The 25,542-nt window shown below is 42.2% G+C and overlaps 1 protein-coding gene across 1 annotated transcript in view; it reads left to right on the top strand.

Moving 5' to 3' along the window:
• Positions 1–25,542, top strand: part of LOC124594788 (tektin-1) — a 121,503-nt gene that overhangs the window by 59,833 nt on the left and 36,128 nt on the right. Inside the window, exon 6 of the mRNA XM_047133208.1 lies at positions 4,175–4,397. Coding sequence (XP_046989164.1) covers positions 4,175–4,397 — 223 coding nt within the window. The remainder of the gene's footprint in view (positions 1–4,174; positions 4,398–25,542) is intronic.

Below are 25,542 nucleotides of genomic sequence, written 5' to 3'. Positions count from 1 at the left end.
GGGAGAGGAAAGATTAAGGACTTTTATTAAGAATAGGAGTTGACGGGTGTGTTCATTGGCTGAGTTGATGTGTAGGTGAAGGATTAAGTGGGTGAGGGCAATGGATTGTTCAGTTTGGAACTGGTGTAGGGACTGATGGAAGGAAGGGTCGCAGCCAGAGATGGGAACTTTAAGTGTGAGGCCTTTGGGAGTAATGCCAAATGTCAGACAAGCCTGAGAAAATAGAATATGGGAGCGTAATCTGGCTAGGGCGAGGGCATGTTTGCGGAGGGAATGTAAATAAAACTTAATGGGGTCGTTGTGGGGGTGTTGTGAGGGTGACATGGTATTAGAAGGTGGAAAGTGTAACATGAGGTGAAATGAAAATGAAAATAAAAATATATGGGGAGAGATAAAGGTGAACTGGAAAGTAAGTGGAGATCTGGAATGAAAAAAGGCGAAAAGGTGTTGGTTACAGCTGGGCTATGTTGGACTCGGGTTGGTAGACAACGATGTGCATAAAGGTTAGGTGGTTGTGTTGCCGCCAAAACACGTTAAAGGACGGAGAAATTCGGGAAAATTTCGAAAAAACTGCGTGTAGTATATTAAAAGGAGTGGTTTTGTGGTGGCAGATTATGAAAATGAGGCTAACAATAGTGTGATGAAGAAATAATGACGTTAAAACCTGTGGGAAGCGGCTGAAAATTATAAGTGATGTGGGAAAAACGGAAATGGAAATAAAGCGAAAGTTATTGGAACTGGCCGAAATGGTTGTTTAAAAGGTGAAAGGAACTGTTTGTGGACTAGAAACGGTGGATATTATAGCGGGGGTAGTGCTGAAAAAAAAAAAAAAAAAAAAAAAAAAAAAAAAAAAAAAAAAAAAAAAAAAAAAAAAATGTTATGGTTTGGAAGTGGGTTACGTATTATAGCGTATATATAGGCGGGATAAAATAGTATAGCAGATTACGGTAAAAAGGAGAAGGTGAATACAAAGTGAAACTACTGGCAAAAACAGAAAGAGGAAAATAAGACGACAGAAAAGATTTCGAGATGCAACAGTGACAATAACAAACGTAATTGTTGGATTCAAATTAATGATATCAATATAATAGAGGGAAACATTCCACGTGGGAAAAATTATATATAAAAACAAAGATGAGGTGACTTACCGAACGAAAGCACTGGCAGGTCGATAGACACACAAACAAACACAAACATACACACAAAATTCAAGCTTTCGCAACAAACTGTTGCCTCATCAGGAAAGAGGGAAGGAGAGGGAAAGACGAAAGGATGTGGGTTTTAAGGGAGAGGGTAAAGAGTCATTCCAATCCCGGGAGCAGAAAGACTTACCTTAGGAGGAAAAAAGGACAGGTATACACTCGCACACACACACATATCCATCCACACATACAGACACAAGCAGACATATTTAAAGACAAAGAGTTTGGGCAGAGATGTCAGTTGAGGTGGAAGTGTAGAGGCAAAGAAGTTGTTGAAAGACAGGTGAGGCATGAGTGGTGGCAACTTGAAATTAGCGGAGATTGAGGCCTGGCGGATAACGAGAAGAGAGGATATACTGAAGGGCAAGTTCCCATCTCCGGAGTTCGGATAGGTTGGTGTTGGTGGGAAGTATCCAGATAACCCGGATGGTGTAACACTGTGCCAACATGTGCTGGCTGTGCACCAAGGCATGTTTAGCCACAGGGTGATCCTCATTACCAACAAACACTGTCTGCCTGTGTCCATTCATGCGAATGGACAGTTTGTTGCTGGTCATTCCTACATAGAATGCATCACAGTGTAGGCAGGTTAGTTGGTAGATCACGTGGGTGCTTTCACACGTGGCTCTGCCTTTGATCATGTACACCCTCCGGGTTACAGGACTGGAGTAGGTGGTGGTGGGAGGGTGCATGGGACAGGTTTTGCACCGGGGCCGGTTAAAAGGATAGGAGCCAGAGGGTAGGGAAGGTGGTTTGGGGATTTCATAGGGATGAACTAACAGGTTACAAAGGTTAGGTGGATGGCGGAAAGACACTCTTGGCGGAGTGGGGAGGATTTCATGAAGGATGGATCTCATTTCAGGCCAGGATTTGAGGAAGTCGTATCCCTGCTGGAGAGCCACATTCAGAGTCTGGTCCAGTCCCGGAAAGTTTCCTGTCACAGGTGGGGCACTTTTGTGGTTCTTCTGTGGGGGATTCTGGGTTTGAGGGGATGAGGAAGTGGCTCTGGTTATTTGCTTCTGTACCAGGTCGGGAGGGTAGTTGCGGGATGCGAAAGCTGTTATCAGGTTGTTGGTGTAATGATTCAGGGATTCCGGACTGGAGCAGATTCGTTTGCCACGAAGACCTAGGCTGTAGGGAAGGGACCGTTTGATGTGGAATGGGTGGCAGCTGTCATAATGGAGGTACTGTTGATTGTTGGTGGGTTTGATGTGGACGGACGTGTGAAGTTGGCCATTGGACAGGTGGAGGTCAATGTCAAGGAAAGTGGCATGGGATTTGGAGTAGGACCAGGTGAATCTGATGGAACCAAAGGAGTTGAGGTTGGAGAGGAAATTCTGGAGTTCTTCTTCACTGTGAGTCCAGATCATGAAGATGTCATCAATAAATCGGTACCAAACTTTGGGTTGGCAGGCCTGGGTAACCAAGAAGGCTTCCTCTAAGCGGCCCATGAATAGGTTGGCGTACGAGGGGGCCATCCTGGTACCCATGGCTGTTCCCTTTAATTGTTGGTATGTCTGGCCTTCAAAAGTGAAGAAGTTGTGGGTCAGGATGCAAGCCCGTTATGGCATTGATTGACAGAGTTGATAGAATTTTGTAAATAAAATTGTCGAGATCACTTATATATAATTTATTTATAAGCAGGGTATCAACTGTCAACTTAGCTTTTAGTGTGCTGACCTTTTTCCTTTATTTTTTAGTTATTAAATATGAAATGATAGTCATTATTTAAAATTATCATCATTCAAAGTCAGATTAGAAAACATAATTTAAATTAATTCAACTGCATACTCATAAAATTCAATTTTCAGATGACAAATTATAAAACAGGATTTAAAAGAGTACATTTGCAAACCTCTAAAATTAATTGTGCAGATGACAGCACTAAATTACTGTGGAGGTCATCCAAAATGGCAGCAAGTTTTCATTAAATGTGCCTTACAGTCAAGTCCATACAACATCTGCATAGAATCTTATATGAAACATATTTTCTCTCAACATGTTGTGAATTTAAAAGTTGTATTAGCTCTTGTTGTTATACGTGTTCTGCTCATAAAAACTGCATCTTATGAACTAAAATTTGGTTAAACAGATATACCAAAGTTTGTGGATTCCTAAAATAGTTGCTAAAGAATGATATAGATTGATTATTAAAATAATACTGTTTTGAAGGCAGCTCCACCTTGAAGTAGAACCAGTAACTTGCACATAGAGACAGGTCAGTTGTCAAGCAGTGGGAATTCTGCCAACCCTGCAAATGCAAAATGAGGTGTGGTTCAGTGGAAAGCAAGAGAACATATCTGAGTCAGCACATGCCACAGCAAAAAAATAATAAAAAAAGCTTTAGGACTGAATTCACACTGTTTGATCAAAATAGTCTGTGAGTCTCTGTTTTTATGGGCAGAAATTTCAATGTCTTCCAGTATGTTTAAGGCATTTTATCTTGGTGCCCTGTGCAACACTTTCATGCTTTTGCACTAACCTATGCTTCTGCCTCTTCAAGTGCATTATCAATCTGTTAGAGCTCCCATTGTAGGAATACGCTGCAAACCATGTCACAACTTCATGCTGCTTTGTCCTACAATTTCTAGGTTCACAAGTTCTATGTTTTGCTGAGTGAAATTTTTAGTATTTCTGAACCTTTTTAAGTTTTCAACCCAAGTAGCCTTATAGTGTGTAACAAAATTCTCTCATTCTTATATGTTCATTTAATCGTCATCATAGATCTGATCATGCAAGTAGCCAAAACAACACTATAAATAAAGTAACATCCTAATCAATTTAGACTGTTTTGCTCACAAAACATTTATGAGTGCCACCACTATAGCAGAAATTTAGCAGTTGATATAAATTACTAGACATATTGATGCAGTTTATATTGTTTGATTCTGGATAAGATTACTACTAATAATAGTAGTTGTAGAAATCTATGGAGAATTATTTCAAAGAGTTCATCAAACTTTCTCCATTAGCAACATTACAGAAGAAGAATGGGCACTATTTACAACTGGAAATATTGAGCGCGCATCAAAAGAAATTAAAAATAGTTACTCACTGCGGTCTGGCATTGATATGATTCTTAAAAAGATAAATGAAGAACTCTGGGAGCTGTATTATGATACCAATCACACTTTCCAACAAAGAATAAAAGAGACAAGAGATGCAAAAATAAAGTTTGAGAACCAGCTGAAGGAGGTAATTTAATTGCGTTATATATTACAATGTCTTAATCTTAACTCTGGTTGGGTTAAAGTGTGTATGAAAGACAATTAATTTTGTAAATAAATGTGAAGAGTGAAACATTGCAGGTAACTATTTCTGATGATTCATTTATGGTGTATTATTTTCCTTATTATACAACACATTTAGAAACAGCTTACAATTTCAGTCATGGCACCATTCACTGCTGACACTAAACTGGAGTGACATAGGGGAGGAACCATTCATGCAATGCTGCATCACAAATATCCAAGGTAACACAATGAAACTGTAATGTTTCAAAATTAATATTATGAGATGAGGTGATGTTTCTTGTGAAATAAACTGAAGATACGGGCTGATATACCTGTGTAAGTTGCTAACCAAGTATATTACTGTGGCATTTACAGGTAGCCAATTGAACCCCCTCAACGGCTTAAGATAGTTTGTATGAGGGGATTTTTTTGGGGGGGGGGGGGGGATGACAGTTGGGGTGGGGGTGGCATAACCATATTTACCTGTGCAAATAATATGCTTTTGATAGCCAAACCTCCATTGAATGTGGCTGTAAGGTTGGTGGTGGGAACAATTTAGTGGTCCAAAACCATTTTGTAGTCCACAAACTTTAATTGCCCTTAGATATTGGCTGAAGTAATGTTTATCGCCAGATTATGTCTCATTTACTTTAACTACATTCCATTTAATTGGTTAACCACATACAACACTTGGTTTATGTCTAATAATATGATTCTTTTGAGTATAGTAACCTAACATTGGTCTAACTGTTCCAGCAATTCACATGTAGTGAACATGTATAACTGACACAGTCATTGAATAAATCAATGTCCTTGAAATCTAATAGTCAAATCCATATGAAAATAATGTGCACAGTGTAAGTATAAGTTTGAAATAACACAACTCACAGTCTGATCCTATTTTCACAATGAATAATGATAATTATTGAAAATGAACACTGTTGATGAGAATAATTACTAGTTCACTATGAACCATTAAAAACAGTTACTGAACCTTGGTGAAAACTCCCCAACTCAAAATCTAGATACATTGTGGTACATTTTATGACCTGTAAACTGTACTAAGCCACATGCACTTTGGGCATGGGTCTTGCTCATATGATAACATTATGTAGAATGATATGATTGAACACTACCTCTTTTATAAGTTTGCAATAATCAGAACTACATTCAGCTATTGTTGTTTGCCAAATTTTCCCGAGTTGCAATTACAGATTCAAATTTGTGAGCAAATTAAAATTAAAGGAATGAATGAGGAGTTTTAGATACAACAATAATCTGTATTGAATTATGCTGGCTGGTTTGCATAAATATGAGATTCCATTTCTGTAACAATGTTTTAAATAAGGATGCTAATTACCCTGAAACTAAATGAGCACAAATCATGCTAATGAGTTCCCAGCATTAGCTGTATGAATGCTGTAATTATTCGTATATCTTTTTCATCTAATTTATCAGGAAGTTAGTTGTTAGTTGTACTTTTACAAATGAATAGTGACAACAAAATCTGAAATTACTGGTAACTGCAAGTAGCATGGTTTTCAGCCGAATTAGTGACACAAATAAATTCTAAACAACCAAAAAAATGGGGTAGTAAATTTGGATAAGTCCTGACTTAGTATTCAAGATATTAAGCACAATGGACATATAAAATTGATGACTATATAAAAAATATTTTCAAACAAAACAATAATTTTTAGGGAGAAGAAAAACATAATGGATGGAATGTATCCATCTGATTTGTACAGGGTGCAAGGGTGGGGAGGGGGTGGGGTGGGGTTGGGGGGGGGGTGGGAAGGGGGCATACACTTGTAGGTATAAAGTATTTTTAGCATTTTGGAAGATGAATGGTGACTTGTAAGTAGCCATTAAAAAGTTATAGTTATGAACCACTTAGAAACCTACATAATACTTTCTTTCAAATAATTTTATAGACTGAAAAACAACTGATTGCATTATATTTTTCCCTTGGCCATGGGCATGGGAACCACTGTACCCCCTGGATAGTTCATTTAAGACTCATGTGCAAGTGATGGTCAGAAAAAATTTTTCTTTCTGAGGAACAGACACAGCAGAATATGTTACTGACATTCTTACCTCTTAGGGCACACATGTATAAAATTAGACCATTAATTTTTGATATTAATGTCAGTTGTAGCTTATATGGAACTTTGTGAAATGTCTTTCAAATGTGTTCTATGTAACTTCCTACATATACGTTAGTTATACTTTTAATATGCTTTTATATATGTTCCTTGATGCTAGCACAATAACTGGTTTCTGTACATAAATGTCATACATTTACTATAAGTTTTCAAAGTATGGTTATGATTATAACATGCAATATGTATATTTTGGACATGTTGTAACATTATGCTTCTTTGAAGAAGATACTGAGATCTGCTAAACCAATATTAAGTAAGTTCTTGTAGTAAAAGTCCTATATTTTACATAAATGTATGCCCGAGTTTTTATGATTTATATTGTCCCAAATATTCTAGGCTTCTGAAGATAGATTTATCTGGTGAAACTAGTAATGCAGAATAAAAATAACTGTGCAACTGATGACAGAATTTTATTCTTAAATAGATTAATGGCATGCTTTATGCATGAGGTCCATTTAAATTCCACAACTCTGGTACACACACATTTATTTAAGATAGGAAAGGTACGTTTCAATGGCTATGGGCAATTGTTAAAAAACAGGGTCTGGTGTTATCTTAAGTACTTCCGAAGAATGACATGTCATTCAAATACGATAAACATTAAAGTAACTATTTTTGGCCAGTCTATGATTAAAAACACTATACAAAAAAAGACTCAACATTTGTTTGCTGATCACTACAGAAGTCAGATAGCAAAATATGAACTGGTGCACCATTAACAAAGTAAATACAGTATTCATTGTCCTATGTAAATGTACAAAATTCTGTTTACATTGGTCCATGCCAACAAATGTGGTGACTTTAATTTTCCTGATACAGAGGTGCAAAACGCACCAACAGCTAAGTAGCACTGTGTCACATGCAAAACTTCATATTTTTATGACTGTATGATGCCCCTGCAGGTCTATAGTCCACATAGCATCCTAGTGGTTTTGCCAACAGCAGGTGCTAGTCATATTGTTATCACTGCATAATGCCGCTGCAGGACTATATTTATTTATTTTATTTTTATTTATTTATTTATTCATCCGTAGACAACTTGTGTTGTATGGATGTCGTCAACTGTATACATGGAATGAGTATATACATAATAGTACTTCTGGTAGCATATATTTCTATGGTGCAACTTAATCGTTTGTACACAAAACGAATACAGACCAATCTTAGTTACAAATAAATATAAATTTACAAATGTATTCTTGCATGGATTACACAAAACAAATACATACCAATCGTAATTAAAGATAAATATAAATTTACAAAGGTACTCTTGCATGAATTGAGGTGAACACATGTCATTTATAGTATTCTTTGACAGTATAGTAACATTTATCTGCTAAATAATTTTTTGCAGCTTTCCTAAAGGCATGTATTCCAGTTTCAGCTTTGATCTCCTCTGGAAGTCTATTATACATTTTTAATCCATTAAATAATAAACTATTTTGGGTTTTTGTTTTGTTTTTTCGTATGAGATGCAAATGGTGGCAGGATCTAGTCCAGTGTTGGTGTATAGATCTGTTTTGTGTGTACTGGTCAATGTGTTTCTTTATATATATCACAGTCTGAAAGATGTATTCACATGGTACTGTCAAGATTCCCATGGTTTTGAATAAATCAGTACAGTGAGCTCTCTTGCTGCTTTTTGTTATTATTCGTACTGCCCTCTTTTGGAGCTTGAAAATTGCTTGTATGTTCTGCACATTTGTACCCCAGAAGGTTATGCCATAACTAATTATTGAATGCACATATACAAAGTATGTCGTCTTAGCACATGAACTATTACATACTGACATAATTATCCGGAGTGCATAGCAAGCAGTAGCAATTTTCTTTTCTAGTGCTGCAATATGGTCAGTCCAGTTAAACTGTGAGTCAACATGCATTCCTAGGAATTTTGTGTTTGTGACACAATCTATAAGTTCATCTTTAACTCTTAGGCCTATGTTATTATGTTTTTTATTTATGTGGAAATTAATACTGTTTGTTTTTTTTAATATTGAGAGTTAATTTGTTGCTTACTACCCACTTGCATACATGATCGAGAGTTTCTTCAGCTTTGTCTCTCAATTTGTCTGGTGACTCGTCACTGATAAGGATGCTGCTATCATCTGCAAATAGTATTGCTTCCCCGTATTTGACACTCTGGGGAAAATCATTGATATATATTAGGAAGAGTATTGGCCCTAACACACTTCCCTGAGGGACTCCTATGTTAATATGTTCTGGTTTGGAAATGTGTTTTGTCAATCTGCTGAACTTCGTTTGTGAGATCTCTACACACTGTACCCTATTTTCCAAGTACGATTGAAACCAATTATTTACTGTTCGCCTTATTCCTAGTGCCTCCATTTTGTTTAGTAGTATTTTGTGGTCTACCGTGTCAAATGCTTTGCTAAGGTCAAGGAATATGCCTGTTACATGTTCACCTTCGTCAAGTGCTTCTAAGACAAAATTTGTGAAGTGAGCTACTGCTGTACCTGTGCTTCTTCCTGGCCTGAAACCAAACTGTTCTTTACACAGTAGGTTGTACTTGTTTAGGAAATCCATTAGTCTCTTTTTCATTATATTTTCTATTACCTTGGAAAAGGATGAGAGTAATGAGATGGGCCTATAGTTTTCTATATTTTCTGGATCACCTTTCTTAAATAGAGACAGGACTTTTGCACATTTTAAGTATTCTGGGAAGCAGCCTGCAGTGAAAGATTCATTTATGATGTGTGCCAAAGGATGTTGTATGCTGTCAATGCAGTCCTTCAGTAAGCACACTGGCACTTCATCTAAACCTGCTGATGTTTTATTCTTTAGATTCTTCACAACCATCCTTACTTCTTCTGTAGAAGTCGGTAACAGTAACATTGAGTTATCCATATAGTTCAATTTTTGTTCAGGCTGTTTTTTGCCAAACTTTTGCTGTAGCTTGGTAGCAACACTGCTGAAGTACTCATTTACAGTATTTACTAGTGTATTCGGGTTATGTATAATAGCACCATTATGTTTAATTTGAATGTTTACTGTTTTTAATTTATTACTGTTTGTTTCCTGTTTGGTAACAGTCCAGGCTGCTTTAATTTTATTTTCTGCCTTTTCTATAATACTGTCATTGTGGGCTTTTTTTGCATCTCGTAATACTCTTCTGTATATTCTTTTGTATGTGTGGTAGTAGTTTAGGAAACCAGGATCACTATGGTAGTTTTTTAACCTGTTCAGTTGTTTGAGTGTTGCAGAGGATTTCCTTATTCCTTTGGTCACCCAGGTATTTCTTTTGTGTGAGTGTACTGCAGTTTGCACCTTTGGGAATGCTTCATCAAATCTGAGTTTAAATAGTGACATGAATTTAGAAAATTTCTTATTTACACTAGTTTCAGCATACACTTCTTCCCAAGTTATACTGTTTATTTGCTTGGCAAATTCTGATCTGTTTGGTTTGGGGAAAACCCTTCTGTATGTGTATGTTTTAGTTGTATTGTCTATATTTATGTTTAATTTTAGGATTTGACAGGAGTGATCAGAAAGGCCAAGGTTATCTACAATAATTTCACAACTTTCTTTATCTATGTCTGTGATGATGTGATCAATTGTTGATGATGAGTTTTTGGCTATCCTCGTGGCTCTGTTAACTAATGGTGATAACTTATAACAGCGCAATATATTCAAGAATGAGTTACAGAATCTATCTGGGTTTTGTGTGTTTATATTTAAGTCTCCACAAATGAGAACCTTCCCTTTAGGATTCGAAGCCATGTCTAGAATCTGGATTAGTTTTGCAGTGAAAGTATGTATATCACCACTGGGTGAACGGTAAATACATATTATAGTTAACCTTTGTGCCTCATCTGTCTTGCTTATCTCTTTGGCTGATATTTCTATGTGTTTTTCCTCACTTACAGAATTAATATCATTTCTAATTTTATAGGCAATTCCTTGCTTAACATATATACATGATCCACCACCTCTAATGGTGGTTCTACTATAATGACATGCTAGTATATATGAGTTTAAATTTATTAATGTTATTTCAGTTCCTCTACACCAATGTTCAGTAATGCAAGTGACTGAACTGTTTAAAGTTTGTAGTTCCACTTCTAATTGTTGCACTTTGTTTCTGATAGATTGTATATTTTGATGAAAGACTGAGAAACGAGCACAGCTTACCTTGCCTGTATCTTTTGTTTGCATTTTGTTGACAGTGACTGATGCTTTACGCCAGTTTGTCCCAGTTTTTTTCTCCTCTTGGTGCTGAACCATAAAAAATTCTCCTTTGGAGTGATGTACTTTCTTGTCCTCTGGCTCCTTCTGATGGGGTGTGGTTTAGCTGGTGGCTTCTCCATTGGTACTGTCGTTTCTGGTGCTACTGCTGTTGTTGGCTTTGCTGTTGTCTGTCCCACTGTTGCTGTGTCTCCTGTTCTTACTGTTGGTGGTAATCTATCCCTACTAGTAATCTGATAGACTGTCCCAAGATTGTCAGAATCTAATGATCTGCAACTGTTCTTGGAAAGCCTAGATTCTGAAGACATATCTGTATCTGGGTCTGAAAACAAGTCACTCCCATCAAAGTTCATGTGATTAGGCTCCTCCTGTGGCACATAGATGGTGTTGGCCTCAGGTGAGGCATGGCCTCTTAGCAGAAGCAGTTCAGAGTACCTTAATGTTCTCTCCTTCATGTGGGCAGAGACCCACACGTGTCAGTGGCATGAAATTGTGGGTAGATGTCAATAAATAGAGGAAAGAGATAGCATGATCATAACACAAAAATTAAATGCAAGGAAATGCCACAATTGGTTTGGTTGCTTTCTGGACAGTACTCCATAACTTGTAAGTTGCAAGGTCATGGAGAATACACAGATCTCTATTAATTGAGAAATCTTCCTCAGTTTTGGTTGATGTACCTCATGATCGGTGACAGTAATCACCCCAGAGACCAATTTCTTTACAGTAGATATAACAAGGGAATTGCAGTATGGCACAGCTGTTTATATCACCAGCAGTCTGTTTTGGTGTGACACACAACAGGCGTCATTATTGTATGAGGGAATCAATCAAATAGCCGAAATTCATCATACACTAATTTGAAGCAGACTAACTCATGCCAAGAAGAGATAATGACACTCGAACATCAACTCCAATTTGTGGATTTATATTGCAGATAAACACAGCAATGGCTTGTGATTTGGCCTCTTCTAACAGGATATCATTCCATGTTGCATCTTCCACAAAATCATTTGTATGACACAAGATTGTGGAGGGGAATTCTATCTTTCTATTTACAAAATCCTCAAAATATTCTCCTTGCCTTGCCCAGTCCTGGTAACAGCTCACACTTTTATGTTAGAATATCTCTCCACTAAACCCTTGGCCAATCCCTCAATACATTCTGTATTTCTTAATGTGATTACTTACTACACATAAGTGTGTGTGTCACCAATAGCTTTAGGCATGCCACATTCAACATAAAACCTTCTGTTCATGAGTAAATGCAATCAGTATTGCAGACATTTTGTAAAAAGGTGTTCACATTTTCAAAGGGCTTCCCCAAGAAAGAGGGAATAAAATTTACAGCAGGTAAACTGTTTCTCAAATTAATCAGTTTCTTACACAAGAGGGGCAGGTGTGTGTGTGTGTGTGTGTGTGTGTGTGTGTGTGTGTGTGTGTATGTGGGATGGGCGGGGGGGGGGGGGGGGGATGATTATTAATAACAGCACCAACAGAGGTGGTTTGCACACTTAAAACAACTTTGTTTGGTTTCAATTTCTGTCTTGCTTGAAATCATTCCTCTAATTCCCAACTTCTCACCCCAAGTGCCACTAATTGCTCTTGTAAAGTCTCAACAAGGTCCTTGCAACTTTGGTCCTTCATTCTTCTCTACTCTCTACCTGGGATCATGTGGAGGGCATTTTGTGCACTCAAAGAACAGTCAAAACGTTCAAACGTAGACTACTTATCAAGACATCATATGACAAACAAAGCGCAACAGCTAGCAATAAAGGTGCATGCAAACAGCTAAGGATACTTGCCTCATATCCCATGTGGATGTGGTATGGACCCAGCAGTGGGTGCTGCCTGCAATGGGAGTGAGGAAGAGATGCCCCAACACTGTACACAGAATACTTAGGCTGGGCAGCCGCAAGTAGGCTGTGCCAATGAATGGATGGTGTGTGATCCACACAGTTGAGGAGAGTGTGGACAGTCTGGCTGGAAACCAGACCATGCAGTATTAGATGTGGCACCACAGGTGGGTGGGAGGCAGCTAACAGGGCAGTGCCTCTAGATGCCGGTGGGTTGCAGTATCTGTGCTCTCGGCCAATCACCGGGAAGTGCTGGCAAGGCCATGGGAGTGATGCAATTTGCATGCCCTGTAATATGTGGGCAGCTTAGTGATGAGCAGCAACATGACAGCTCCAGCCAGCACTGGCTAGCTCCCTGTGACAGTGAAATTGGCCCTGAGCAGCAGCGACACACACAGAACACACATGAACAGTGTTCGTTGCTTGGTGAGCTCATGGCGTGGCTCAGGCTGGACTGGTTGGCAGGCAGTGTGCTGCAGATGTGGATTTTTCCCATTATGTCAGTAAAATGTCCAGATCTAGCACACTCTGGACATCATTATCAGTGTATTGCTGCATCTGGTTCATGGCAAAATAAAAGCAAGAGATCAGTGGAAGAGTAAATTTCAAAATGACAGTGTATAATGACGTAATCTTGGAGCATATTCTGAAATTATGGAGTACAGAAGGGCTCACCTGGGAGGGGAGCGAGGGATGACTGCCACTCTAAGTTTTTGAATACAAGAATGTATTCATAATAGCTGGCTGACCTGTACATTACACCTAAAAGCAAGAGGTAGTCAGATCAGCATTGTTGTTACATCTGCCAAAGCAATATTTTGTCACTATCTTAAAGTCTACAGCATCATATGAAATCATTCCCTGTGTGCCATACTTCCCTGTTCCTCATCCAGTGCTTATCATCAACATTGTTTAACCACATGCCATACACAGATTACTGCTTGTGAGACAGTAATGTCATTTACAAGAATGTCAATAATAACATTCACTAGGAATGAGGAAATCATCAACATACAATTCTTAACATTGTAGGAGTAATTACAATACAGTCGGTGCTGTCAATGTCCAAGCAGGTTTTACCCACTCAGTGGAAACACTGGTCGGCTTTACCTGGAGGAGGATATCCATTCTCTGTGTGTCCTGTCCTAGCACTTGGTATGGTCTGGTGTACGGTGGCTGTAAAGCACGATATACCAGGTCTGTGCGGAGCATGATGTGAGAACAAGTATTGAGGGACAAGTACTGAGGCGTCGGGGCTGCACATAGCATCTCTGCCTGTTACCTCATTTATTGCAAGAGGTGGGGTAGTTGTGTCTCATCTGGGAGAGGGACTGGTGCAAGGAATTCCGCTGGAACATGTAGTGGTTCTCCATATATCAACTCTGCCAAGGAAATTTTGTGTCTGTTTTTAATGCGGTCTTCCGGCTAGGACACGTGCATGTCTCAGCCACCACAATGTCATGTGACTCTAAATGCTGCAGCTGGGCGATCAGATGATCATTGGCAGCACAAAGGGATCAGAAATCTTCGGTCCCATCCAGCGCTCGTGGCAGCGCAAGCTGGAGGTGCGGCGTTGATTAGATTCGACAGTGATCAGTGGGAGTCGTTAGCCAAGGTAGTTGCAGTGGCGGCCACTGTGGCATGCGAGTCGAGCAGGGAGTGCACTCTAGCAGCCACTTGCAGTGACTCACCTAATGGCTGGCCCTCGTATGCAATTAAGGTCAAGTGCACCTGCGAAGGTAACTGCTATTGCCAGATGTGGATATGTAATGTGTCTGAGAACACGGAAGGGTCCACCATAGCATGTAAATGCTGATAAAAGTCTGAAGGTGACCTGCCACCGCATTTCTTGTGGTACAGGAGCTGTGTTATCCACTGATCCACAGGTTTTGTGCAACAAGAAATTAATGCCATCTTGAGGCTGGCGTAAGCTTGTTGTGATGGGGGTTGCATAATTATATACGATACCACTGACAAAGCACGTTGGTCCAGGTTGCATATTACTAGTGTAAACTGTTAAAAATCATCGACTATTTGTTGCTGCATGAAAATGTTCTCCGTAGTAACAAACGAAATTTCCAGGCGTTCAGGAATGAAAGGTGGGGGCCAAATTTGTAATTACGATACAGGTGGGCTGCGAGAGTTGGCGAACGGAAACTCTGAAACTTGTGGGAGGAGCACCTACACGGGTGATGAAAACACGAGCACATTTGGTTTGATATGGGCATGTCCTGCAGGCTGGTAGTGCGAGGCAATATCCTGTGATGGCGGCGTGGGAACACCACATGCGATGCAGCGTGGTTGGAAACGTAACATCGTGGACGTACTCGGTATGAGGTGTAGGAATCCATGGCACTGTTAACTGAGGGGTTTGCTGCATCATGTAGCACTTGTTCTTTATATTCTGGGTGACGCTGTTGATGTCAAGGAAGAGGTTCAGTGCAGACAACATGTCGATATGAGACGGCGCAGAAACTGTGTGAAGAAACTTGTCTACTGCCACACCACTGCACTGTAGTTCCGGGGTCACCACTTATGTAGGAGTAATTACACTACATAAAAGAAAACACTTGCATGGATTTTAAACTGGAATGATCACTTTTATTATTCCACACGAACACAATACAAACATATGTTAACCTGGGAAAATGGACACTCCTTTCTCCAAAGAACCTCATTCGCAAAGAGAGTGTTTCAGTGTCCTGTCAACTATTGACTTGTCATTCCCACACCATAATATATTTTCCAGTCTGCAATCGCCTATTTGCTATCATGAAATACTTTATGAATTAGAAGAAATAATTGTCCTCAAAAGATAATGGTCCAAGTTTCAATTCTGGTTAGATAATTATTTAACCTGCCAGGAGCTATGTACTAGCGGTACTGCAGATTCCAGTATAGAATGAATATTCATTCTACAAACCACAATTTGCTTGCAAATGAAGCATTTTCTACCATTCCTCTGTCCCAGAAATTCCAGTCCAACAGTTAATGAAGGTCAGTAGAAGAGATGTGTTCGTAAACCAGTTCTTTGGGTTTGGTTGTAAGGTATGCCTGATTAGCATATTTAGAGAGAGCGTCTCCTGTGAAAGGCGGAAACTATAATTCAGCAACCAGTTATAACATATTCACTGCACACAACAGTATGAGGCACTCATCCACAAGGTGTAAAATTCTAAGTATGTATGAGCTATAAGTAAAAATCACACTGAAGTAAATCTTGAATTTTTTCTTTTGTAATTATGTAATATTGACATGTAATATAATGTTTTGTGGCGGTGTTCGTAGCGACAAGCAATTCGCTGTAGAAACGGCTTACGAAGTCACCGCCACACTTTAATAGCGGGCCGACCGGTCCGCTGGAACAGTGAACAGAAAGATGAAAACCCAAACACTCTGATTAAATAAAAGTCGGTACTTATCTTTATTAACGAAGATACAGTAACACAGTAGTGAACTCGGTGTCTACAGAAAACTGTCTAGTTCGAGTCGGAGCGGCTAGGTCAGCGTCAGCTGACGACAAACAACAACTCTGCTGCGATGAACACACAACTGACTAGCAAGTACACAGTTCGGTGGCGAGTATACAACTGAGCGGCGAAGACAGAACTGTCCTAGCACTCGCGATTCCAGCGCTTAAGAAGCCAGAAGCCAGCGGTGGCGCGCGCAGACTTGCGGCGATTTCCTGTATCGCTGGCGCTGCTTATGCGGACGGCGTTCGGACTTTGATGCTGCCAACCTTTTGGCAGCGGGCTCGGGTGGCATTACTGGCTAGGATATAACACTCCTCCCCCCCAAATCGCCGCACAGTCGTCGAATAATGACGTGGCGAGCGTCGACGGCGGGGGAGGGGTCTGGCCGCAGGCGTAGCAGAAGAGACCGGGGCGGAGACTGTTGTCGGTGGCAGTCCCCGGTCCGCACCCCAGCATTGGCTGCGCGGGGCCTCGGGAAACACCGACTGAAAACCGAGGTCAGGGTGCACGCTTGTGACCACGGGCACAGCTTCTGGTACTGGATGCGACGGGGCGTCCGGACCCACGAAGAGAGGCAGCGTCTCCTGACGCTGCGTCGACGGCTGCTGAGTGGGCGCCAGACAAGGCGCTGCGGTGTCAGACTCCTTGGGGGTGCCCAAGGAAAGCGGCTGCAGGACAGGCTGCGCAGCCACCGCTTGGGAAGGTGGGCCGGCTGAGGGGTCGACGTCCATCAGCTCCGAAGGCGGTGGCGACTGAAGAGGGGCCGCAGGCGCCGGAGCGTTCACCTGGGGCGCTCCCGAATGAAGCTGCGCGGGAGGCATCAATGGGACGGGCTGTCGGCGTGGTAGCGGCGACGGCTGCTGCTGCTGCCCTGGGTGCTGCAGCGAAGTCGGAAGGCGCGGCTGGAACCCTCCGCGGACCAAATCTGTGGACAAAGAACGAGTGGCAGAATCCGGGCGGCCAGCGCGGTGCAACTGGTTCTGATGCCTCCTGTGCACCCCAGTAGCACCTTGAACAGTATAAAAACCGCGACCCTGGACACTTATCACGGTACCACGTTCCCAACGACGGCGACCGTGATAAACTCGGAAAAAAACGGCGTCGTTGCGCTGAAAACGCGTGCGATGCTCAGAAGCGGCGGGTCGATCCGGGGGGTGCAACAACCGTAGTAGGGTGCGATGACGACGGCCGTGGAGAAGCTCCGCAGGCGAAGGGCCGTCGCGTGGCGTGGTCCGGTACGACGACAGGAACGTGATGAGGGCCTGCTGACGAGAGTGCGTAGCACGAAGGCGGTCCATATGATCCTTGAATGTGCGTACAAAACGTTCCGCTGCACCATTCGATTGAGGGTGGAACGGCGGAGTAAGAACATGGCGAATGCCATTGGCAGAACAAAAACTTTCAAATTCAGCAGAGGTAAATTGTGGACCATTGTCAGACACTAAAACTTCTGGAAGACCCTCAATACAAAAAATTGAAGTCAACGCCTGTATAGTTTGTGCAGACGTTGTAGACTGCATGGGCACAACAAACGGACAATTACTAAATGCATCTATCACGATGAGCCAACGAGAATGCCTATATGGACCAGCGAAATCAATATATACTCGCTGCCAGGGACCGGCAGGGCGTGCCCACTCAAAATAGCGTTGAGGCGGAGCAGCTTGGTGTTCGGCACACGTCGAACAATCTGTAGACATCTGCGTAATCTGCTTATCAATGCCGATCCATGTACAATGACGGCGGGCAAGCTGCTTGGTGCAGACCACTCCCCAATGACCTTGATGCAACAAGTCGAGGACCTTGGATTGGAGCACTTGGGGAACCACTACACGAAGCTGGTCATTCTCGGTGCGTAACAGCAAAACTCCGTGCGAAACAGACAACAGATGACGTTGCGGATAATAGCGACGAACCACAGGATCCAAGATGTCCTTTGCCTTGGACGGCCAACCACGTTGAACAAAACGTAATAGTAAACTCAGATGAGGATCCGTAGCTGTCTCACGTGCCACCTGACGATAATCAATCGGAAAATCCCGGAGGGATTGATGCTCATCGGCGTCAATCTGATGGCAAGAGTCGTCAGAGGAATCGAAGACATCATCCGCAGCAATCGGCAATCTAGAAAGCGCGTCAGCGTTTGCATGCTGAGCTGTAGGGCGATACAGTATCTCATACTGGTATTGTGATAACAAAAGAGCCCAACGTTGTAGTCTCTGAGCTGTCCGCTGAGGTACTGGTTTAGACGGATGAAACAGTGACGTCAGGGGCTTGTGATCTGTTACTAAATAGAATGGACTACCATAGAGGTAGTGATGGAATTTTGTGACACCGAACGCAATAGCCAACGCTTCCTTGTCCAATTGGCTATAATTACACTGAGCTTTGTTTAGCAATTTAGATGCGAACGCAATAGGACGTTCGGTGTTACCGACTCGGTGAGACAACACAGCACCGAGGCCGAAAGAAGAGGCATCACAAGCTAACACCAGAGGCTTGTTAGGGTCGTAATGGACCAGACAACGATCATTCAATAAAGCCTCTTTAAGCTGCTGAAAGGCTGATTGGCAATCAGCTGACCACACAAACGGAACATTCTTACGGCAGAGACGATGCAACGGTGCAGCAATCTGTGATGCATTAGGTATAAGCCTAATATAATATGGCAATTTGCCAAGAACTGCTTGCAATTCCTGCAGATTGCGAGGGGCGGGCAAATCACGAATAGCTGCTAAATGTGACTGGGAGGGATGAATGCCTTGAGCATTAATAACATGTCCCAGATACTCCAACTCCATAAGGAAAAATGAACATTTATCGATGTTGCAACGTAGGCCTGCCTGAGACAACACTGTAAACAAACACTCCAAATTACGGAAATGTTCAGCAGGCGTCCGACCGGACACAACAATATCGTCTAAATTGTTGCAACACGATGGCACATTAGCCAGAAGTTGTGACAAAAAACGCTGAAAAACAGCTGGAGCTGACGCACAACCAAAAGGCAAACGCAGAAAACGGAACAACCCCAACGACGTGTTTATGACAAAATACTGTTTTGATTGCTCGTCGAGGGGCAATTGCAAATATGCTTCATGGAGATCAATTTTGGAGAAGAAACGAGCTTCCCCTAACTTATGCATCAGCTCGTCTGGTCTAGGCAAAGGAAAAGAATCAATGACAGTCTGAGGATTAACTGTCGACTTAAAATCAGCACACAAACGTAACTTGCCAGACGGTTTCTTTATAATAACTAAGGGAGAAGCCCACTGGCTCGCTGAAACGGGTTGAATAACACCGTTGTTTTGCCAACGACGAAGTTCATCTTCTACAGGTGCCCGGAGGGCGTGAGGCACTGGACGAGCACGACGAAATCGAGGCTGAGCATTATCTTTTAACGTAATATGAGCGGCAAAGTTCGCAGCACAACCTAGTTCGTCTTTAAATATGTCTCACTGTATCGTTTACACAAATCGGTTATGCTGTCTTGAGGAACAACAACAGAATTAATTTGCAACACATTGTCTTGGATAGACAGGCCAAACAAGTCAAAACAGTCTAATCCGAAAATGTTTACACTGTCTGTAGCGCGGAGCACTGTGAATGAAACTGTTTTTGTATTGCCACGGAATGTGGCTGGCATGCTACATACACCTAACACTGGAATTTGTTCTCCACTATAAGTAGCCAAAGAATGTTTTGCCGCTGAAAGTTTAGGGCGGCCGATAGCCGCATACGTAGCACTATTTATGAGAGTCACAGACGCACCAGTGTCTAATTGAAAATTGAAGGTCTTATCCTGGATGCGTAGCTTCACAAATACACTGTCTCTGGATCGGTGCAGTGGAGGCGGAAGACACAAAATCAGCGCGTTTAGCGCGTGTTCGCTGCTTACGACAACTCGTGGGTTGGGCGGGTGGAACAACAACTCCCGCTTCACTTGCAGTCTGTACATTACTTTTTACAGCGTTTGAATTACGCTTGGGTCGCATAGCAGAGGGCTGGGTGGGTGGCTTATTGCGAACAAGTTTATTACCCACACGAACCGCAGAAGAGTCTTTAAACGCGACGTTCTGGGCGGGCTGGCTTTGAAGTACATGAATATCCATGGGCTGGGCAGCACTAGAATTGTTCTTGCGTTTATGCAAACAAACAGTCTGGATGTGTCCTTTCCTTTGACAAAAGTGACAAACCGCGTTTCTCAACGGGCAACGTTCACGAGGATGAGCAAGAACACACTTAGGGCAAGACTTAACTCTATCATTTTGCACACGCGGCTGACGAATGTGTTTAACATGACGCGACCGGCTAGTGTTTACAGTCTGACTCTGCCGGTGGGGCCGCGGGCGTGACATAACTTGCTTAGCACAGGCAATTTGAGAGATACATGGCTGATCTAACTCACACTCAGCATAGTCAAAAGTATCTTGGGCTTCAATGATGTTCATCACAGTCTCTAATGACGGGTCAGGCAACTTTAAGATAGCAGCACGAATACGAGAATCTGCAATGTTTTGAGTAATAGCGTCTCGTAACATGACATCACTGTAGGAAGCTCCACACACACAATTAAATCGGCACTGATGGGTGAGGCCCCGTAAATCTGTTAACCACTGTTTATTAGATTGATGTGGCAGTTTCTTTAATCTGAAGAACTTGAATCTGGCTGCTGCCACATGAACTCGCGACTCGAAATACTCAGCAAGCTTGTTAACAACAACGTCATAGTCTAGAGCTTCTGGCTGGGATTCCGGGAACAACTTACAAAGTAGTCGATAGACTTCCACGCCTGCAGTGGAAATTAAATAAAGCTGCCGCTCAGTACCTGTGATTTTGTAGACTGTCATGTGCGCCTGCAACTGCGCGAAATATTCTTGCCATTCTTCTCATGATGCATCAAAAGCATGGAAAGGTGGTGCTGCCTGTGCTTGTTCCTTTTGTGTTGGTGGATTAGCCACTTGTTTGGCGATTGCTTCCACCAGACTTTGTATTTGCTGACTCTGTAACAAGATCAACTGTTGTAATTCGGCAGACATAGTGAACACAAATTAAACCAGCCCCCAAAATTTTATCGCTATAATTAGTATAACCAGAAACAAGTTGAACCAGCCCTGCACACGAGTTCGGAAGTCCTCGTCGCCAGTTTTGTGGCGGTGTTCGTAGCGACAAGCAATTCGCTGTAGAAACGGCTTACGAAGTCACCGCCACACTTTAATAGCGGGCCGACCGGTCCGCTGGAACAGTGAACAGAAAGATGAAAACCCAAACACTCTGATTAAATAAAAGTCGGTACTTATCTTTATTAACGAAGATACAGTAACACAGTAGTGAACTCGGTGTCTACAGAAAACTGTCTAGTTCGAGTCGGAGCGGCTAGGTCAGCGTCAGCTGACGACAAACAACAACTCTGCTGCGATGAACACACAACTGACTAGCAAGTACACAGTTTGGTGGCGAGTATACAACTGAGCGGCGAATACAGAACTGTCCTAGCGCTCGCGACTCCAGCGCTTAAGAAGCCAGAAGCCAGCGGTGGCGCGCGCAGACTTGCGGCGATTTCCTGTCTCGCTGGCGCTGCTTATGCGAACGGCGTCCGGGCTTTGATGCTGCCAACCTTTTGGCAGCGGGCTCGGGTGGCATTACTGGCTAGGATATAACATAATGTACATGAATTATTAGTCAGTACATATCATTTCCATGGAATAAAAGTTCCTTGGCATAAGTATCAGATACACTTGGTTCATGTGATAAATTGCCTGTTGTTTGACACATAAGCACCATCAGCCTTATTTCAAACAATCTTGAAGGCATCTTTGTCAAATTCCAAATATGCACTATGAATAGATGTGCAGCTTTGGTTAAGAATAAAGACTGAAATTTGAAAATATCAGAAGAGTTATAAAACATTAAGCAAAGAAATTCAGACATTGAACATTGGAAAACCCAGGTTGGACTAACAACAATATTGTGAAAAGGATAGACTGTTATTCACCATAAAGATAACAAACTGAGTTGCAGACACATATAATAAACAGACTGTTACACATTGAGCTTTCAGGCTAAGCCTTCTTCAGAAAAGAGAAAGACACACACACAGTCACACAACCAAGCATACCTCAGAAACACATGACTGCAATCTCTGGCCAGAATGTAACTGCAGCAAACAGAAGCAGCAAACCAAAGTCGGGCGGACAAGATGGAGGAATAGCATATTCATTCTGGTGTCCTGGTGACATATCAAAAATTCTTGAGAAGGCCAGGTTTCCTGCACCTCTCGGGACGTACCTGTACAATGGGCTGTGGTGAGTTGCTTGTTGCTGCTATTGGTGCTGCTGCTAATGTACTTAATACTGCCATTTCTGTTGTTGATGGTGATGCTGTTTCTGACACTTCCAATGTTGGTTCTGCCACTTCTGCTGTGTTTTCTTGTGAACGTGGAGTCTTCACATTTTTCTTGTTTTTCATCTAAAATAATATTTGGATGATCAGGAACTGTAGTTCTCTTGTCATTCAAATGGCTGTCCACTGTTCTTTCTGTTAACACTTTGTCTTTTTTTTTACATGCTTTCCTGGTGCCGATGGTGGTTCTAATGCTTTTGCCTTTTTTTTGAAGTGCTTTCGTTATGGAGTATGGTGACGGTGATGCAATTATCATTTTAGTTTTGAATTTATTTTGGTGTTTTTTATTTCCTTGGTTATCAGGTTTACCAGATATTCTATCCCCAAACCATTTCAGGTGAAGTCCATGTTGTGTGTGGAACCTATGCCCAATATTGCTTATATAAACACCTTTTAAATTTTTAAAATGTCTGCAAATTTTTGCAAACTGATTGTTGGCACTTTTTATTTCCGTATTAACACATGACCATCTGACAAGATCATAGCGATGTGGAATATTGACCATTACTATGTTTGTGTGTGTGTGGTTTCTCAGACACTGTTTAAGATCAAGCGTAGATCACTTTTGTAGATGTCGTTTGCGCCTCCCAGAAGTACAACAAAGTTTTTATAATGCAGATTTTGTACCTCTGTGGATGGAGTATTTTTAAAATTTGGCCAAGTGGGGCTCCCGGTTTCACTATACCACACAATTATGTTTTAGTTGTTTCTTTTAGCTTACTCATATGTCCATGACTGTGGCTGTCTGAAAGCACAAACAGTTTGCTGTTCACAATGTGCATTTTACTTACATGCTACATAGAAGAAATTAAAATGCCGGTGCTCCCCAGAAACGTGTATTGTTTATTGTATTTTTTTTTGCATGGAGACACCAACTGGTGTCTTTAGCAAACGTCATAGCATTTTTTTACAAGTTTAGTACAATATATAGACACACACACACACACACACACACACACACACACACACACATATATATATATATATATATATATATATATATATATATATGTGTGTGTGTGTTTGTGTATTGTACTAAACTTGTAAAAAAATGCTATGAAGTTTGCAAAAGACACCAGTTCGTGTCTCCATGCAAAAAAAAATACAATAAACAATAAACGTTTCTGGGGAGCGCCAGCATTTTAATTTCTTCTATGTAGCATGTAAGTAAAATGCACATTGTGAACAGCAAACTGTTTGTGCTTTCAGACAGCCACAGTCATGGACATATGAGTAAGCTAAAAGAAACAACTAAAACATAATTGTATATATATATATATATATATATATATATATATATATATATATATATATATACACACTCCTGGAAATGGAAAAAAGAACACATTGACACCGGTGTGTCAGACCCACCATACTTGCTCCGGACACTGCGAGAGGGCTGTACATGCAATGATCACACGCACGGCACAGCGGACACACCAGGAACCGCGGTGTTGGCCGTCAAATGGCGCTAGCTGCGCAGCATTTGTGCACCGCCGCCATCAGTGTCAGCCAGTTTGCCGTGGCATACGGAGCTCCATCGCAGTCTTTAACACTGGTAGCATGCCGCGACAGCGTGGACGTGAACCGTATGTGCAGTTGACGGACTTTGAGCGAGGGCGTATAGTGGGCATGCGGGAGGCCGGGTGGACGTACCGCCGAATTGCTCAACACGTGGGGCGTGAGGTCTCCACAGTACATCGATGTTGTCGCCAGTGGTCGGCGGAAGGTGCACGTGCCCGTCGACCTGGGACCGGACTGCAGCGACGCACGGATGCACGCCAAGACCCTAGGATCCTACGCAGTGCCGTAGGGGACCGCACCGCCACTTCCCAGCAAATTAGGGACACTGTTGCTCCTGGGGTATCGGCGAGGACCATTCGCAACCGTCTCCATGAAGCTGGGCTACGGTCCCGCACACCATTAGGCCGTCTTCCGCTCACGCCCCAACATCGTGCAGCCCGCCTCCAGTGGTGTCGCGACAGGCGTGAATGGAGGGACGAATGGAGACGTGTCGTCTTCAGCGATGAGAGTCGCTTCTGCCTTGGTGCCAATGATGGTCGTATGTGTGTTTGGCGCCGTGCGGGTGAGCGCCACAATCAGGACTGCATACGACCGAGGCACACAGGGCCAACACCCGGCATCATGGTGTGGGGAGCGATCTCCTACACTGGCCGTACACCACTGGTGATCGTCGAGGGGACACTGAATAGTGCACAGTACATCCAAACCGTCATCGAACCCATCGTTCTACCATTCCTAGACCGGCAAGAGAACTTGCTGTTCCAACAGGACAATGCACGTCCGCATGTATCCCATGCCACCCAACGTGCTCTAGAAGGTGTAAGTCAACTACCCTGGCCAGCAAGATCTCCGGATCTGTCCCCCATTGAGCATGTTTGGGACTGGATGAAGCGTCGTCTCACGCGGTCTGCACGTCCAGCACGAACGCTGGTCCAACTGAGGCGCCAGGTGGAAATGGCATGGCAAGCCGTTCCACAGGACTACATCCAGCATCTCTACGATCATCTCCATGGGAGAATAGCAGCCTGCATTGCTGCGAAAGGTGGATATACACTGTGCTAGTGCCGACATTGTGCATGCTCTGTTGCCTGTGTCTATGTGCCTGTGGTTCTGTCAGTGTGATCATGTGATGTATCTGACCCCAGGAATGTGTCAATAAAGTTTACCCTTCCTGGGACAATGAATTCACGGTGTTCTTATTTCAATTTCCAGGAGTGTGTGTGTGTGTGTGTCTATATATATATATATATATATATATATATATATATATATATATATAAAAAAAACAAAGATGATGTGACTTACCAAATGAAAGTGCTGGCAGGTCGACAGACACACAAACAAACGCAAACATACACACAAAATTCAAGCTTTCGCAACAAACTGTTGCCTCATCAGGAAAGAGGGAAGGATAGGGAAAGACGAAAGGATGTGGGTTTTAAGGGAGAGGGTAAGGAGTCATTCCAATCCCGGGAGTGGAA

The sequence above is a fragment of the Schistocerca americana genome, chromosome 1 (genome assembly GCF_021461395.2).
Source record: "Schistocerca americana isolate TAMUIC-IGC-003095 chromosome 1, iqSchAmer2.1, whole genome shotgun sequence".
Lineage (NCBI taxonomy): Eukaryota > Metazoa > Arthropoda > Insecta > Orthoptera > Acrididae > Schistocerca > Schistocerca americana.
This window is presented reverse-complemented; position numbering and strand designations above follow the sequence as displayed.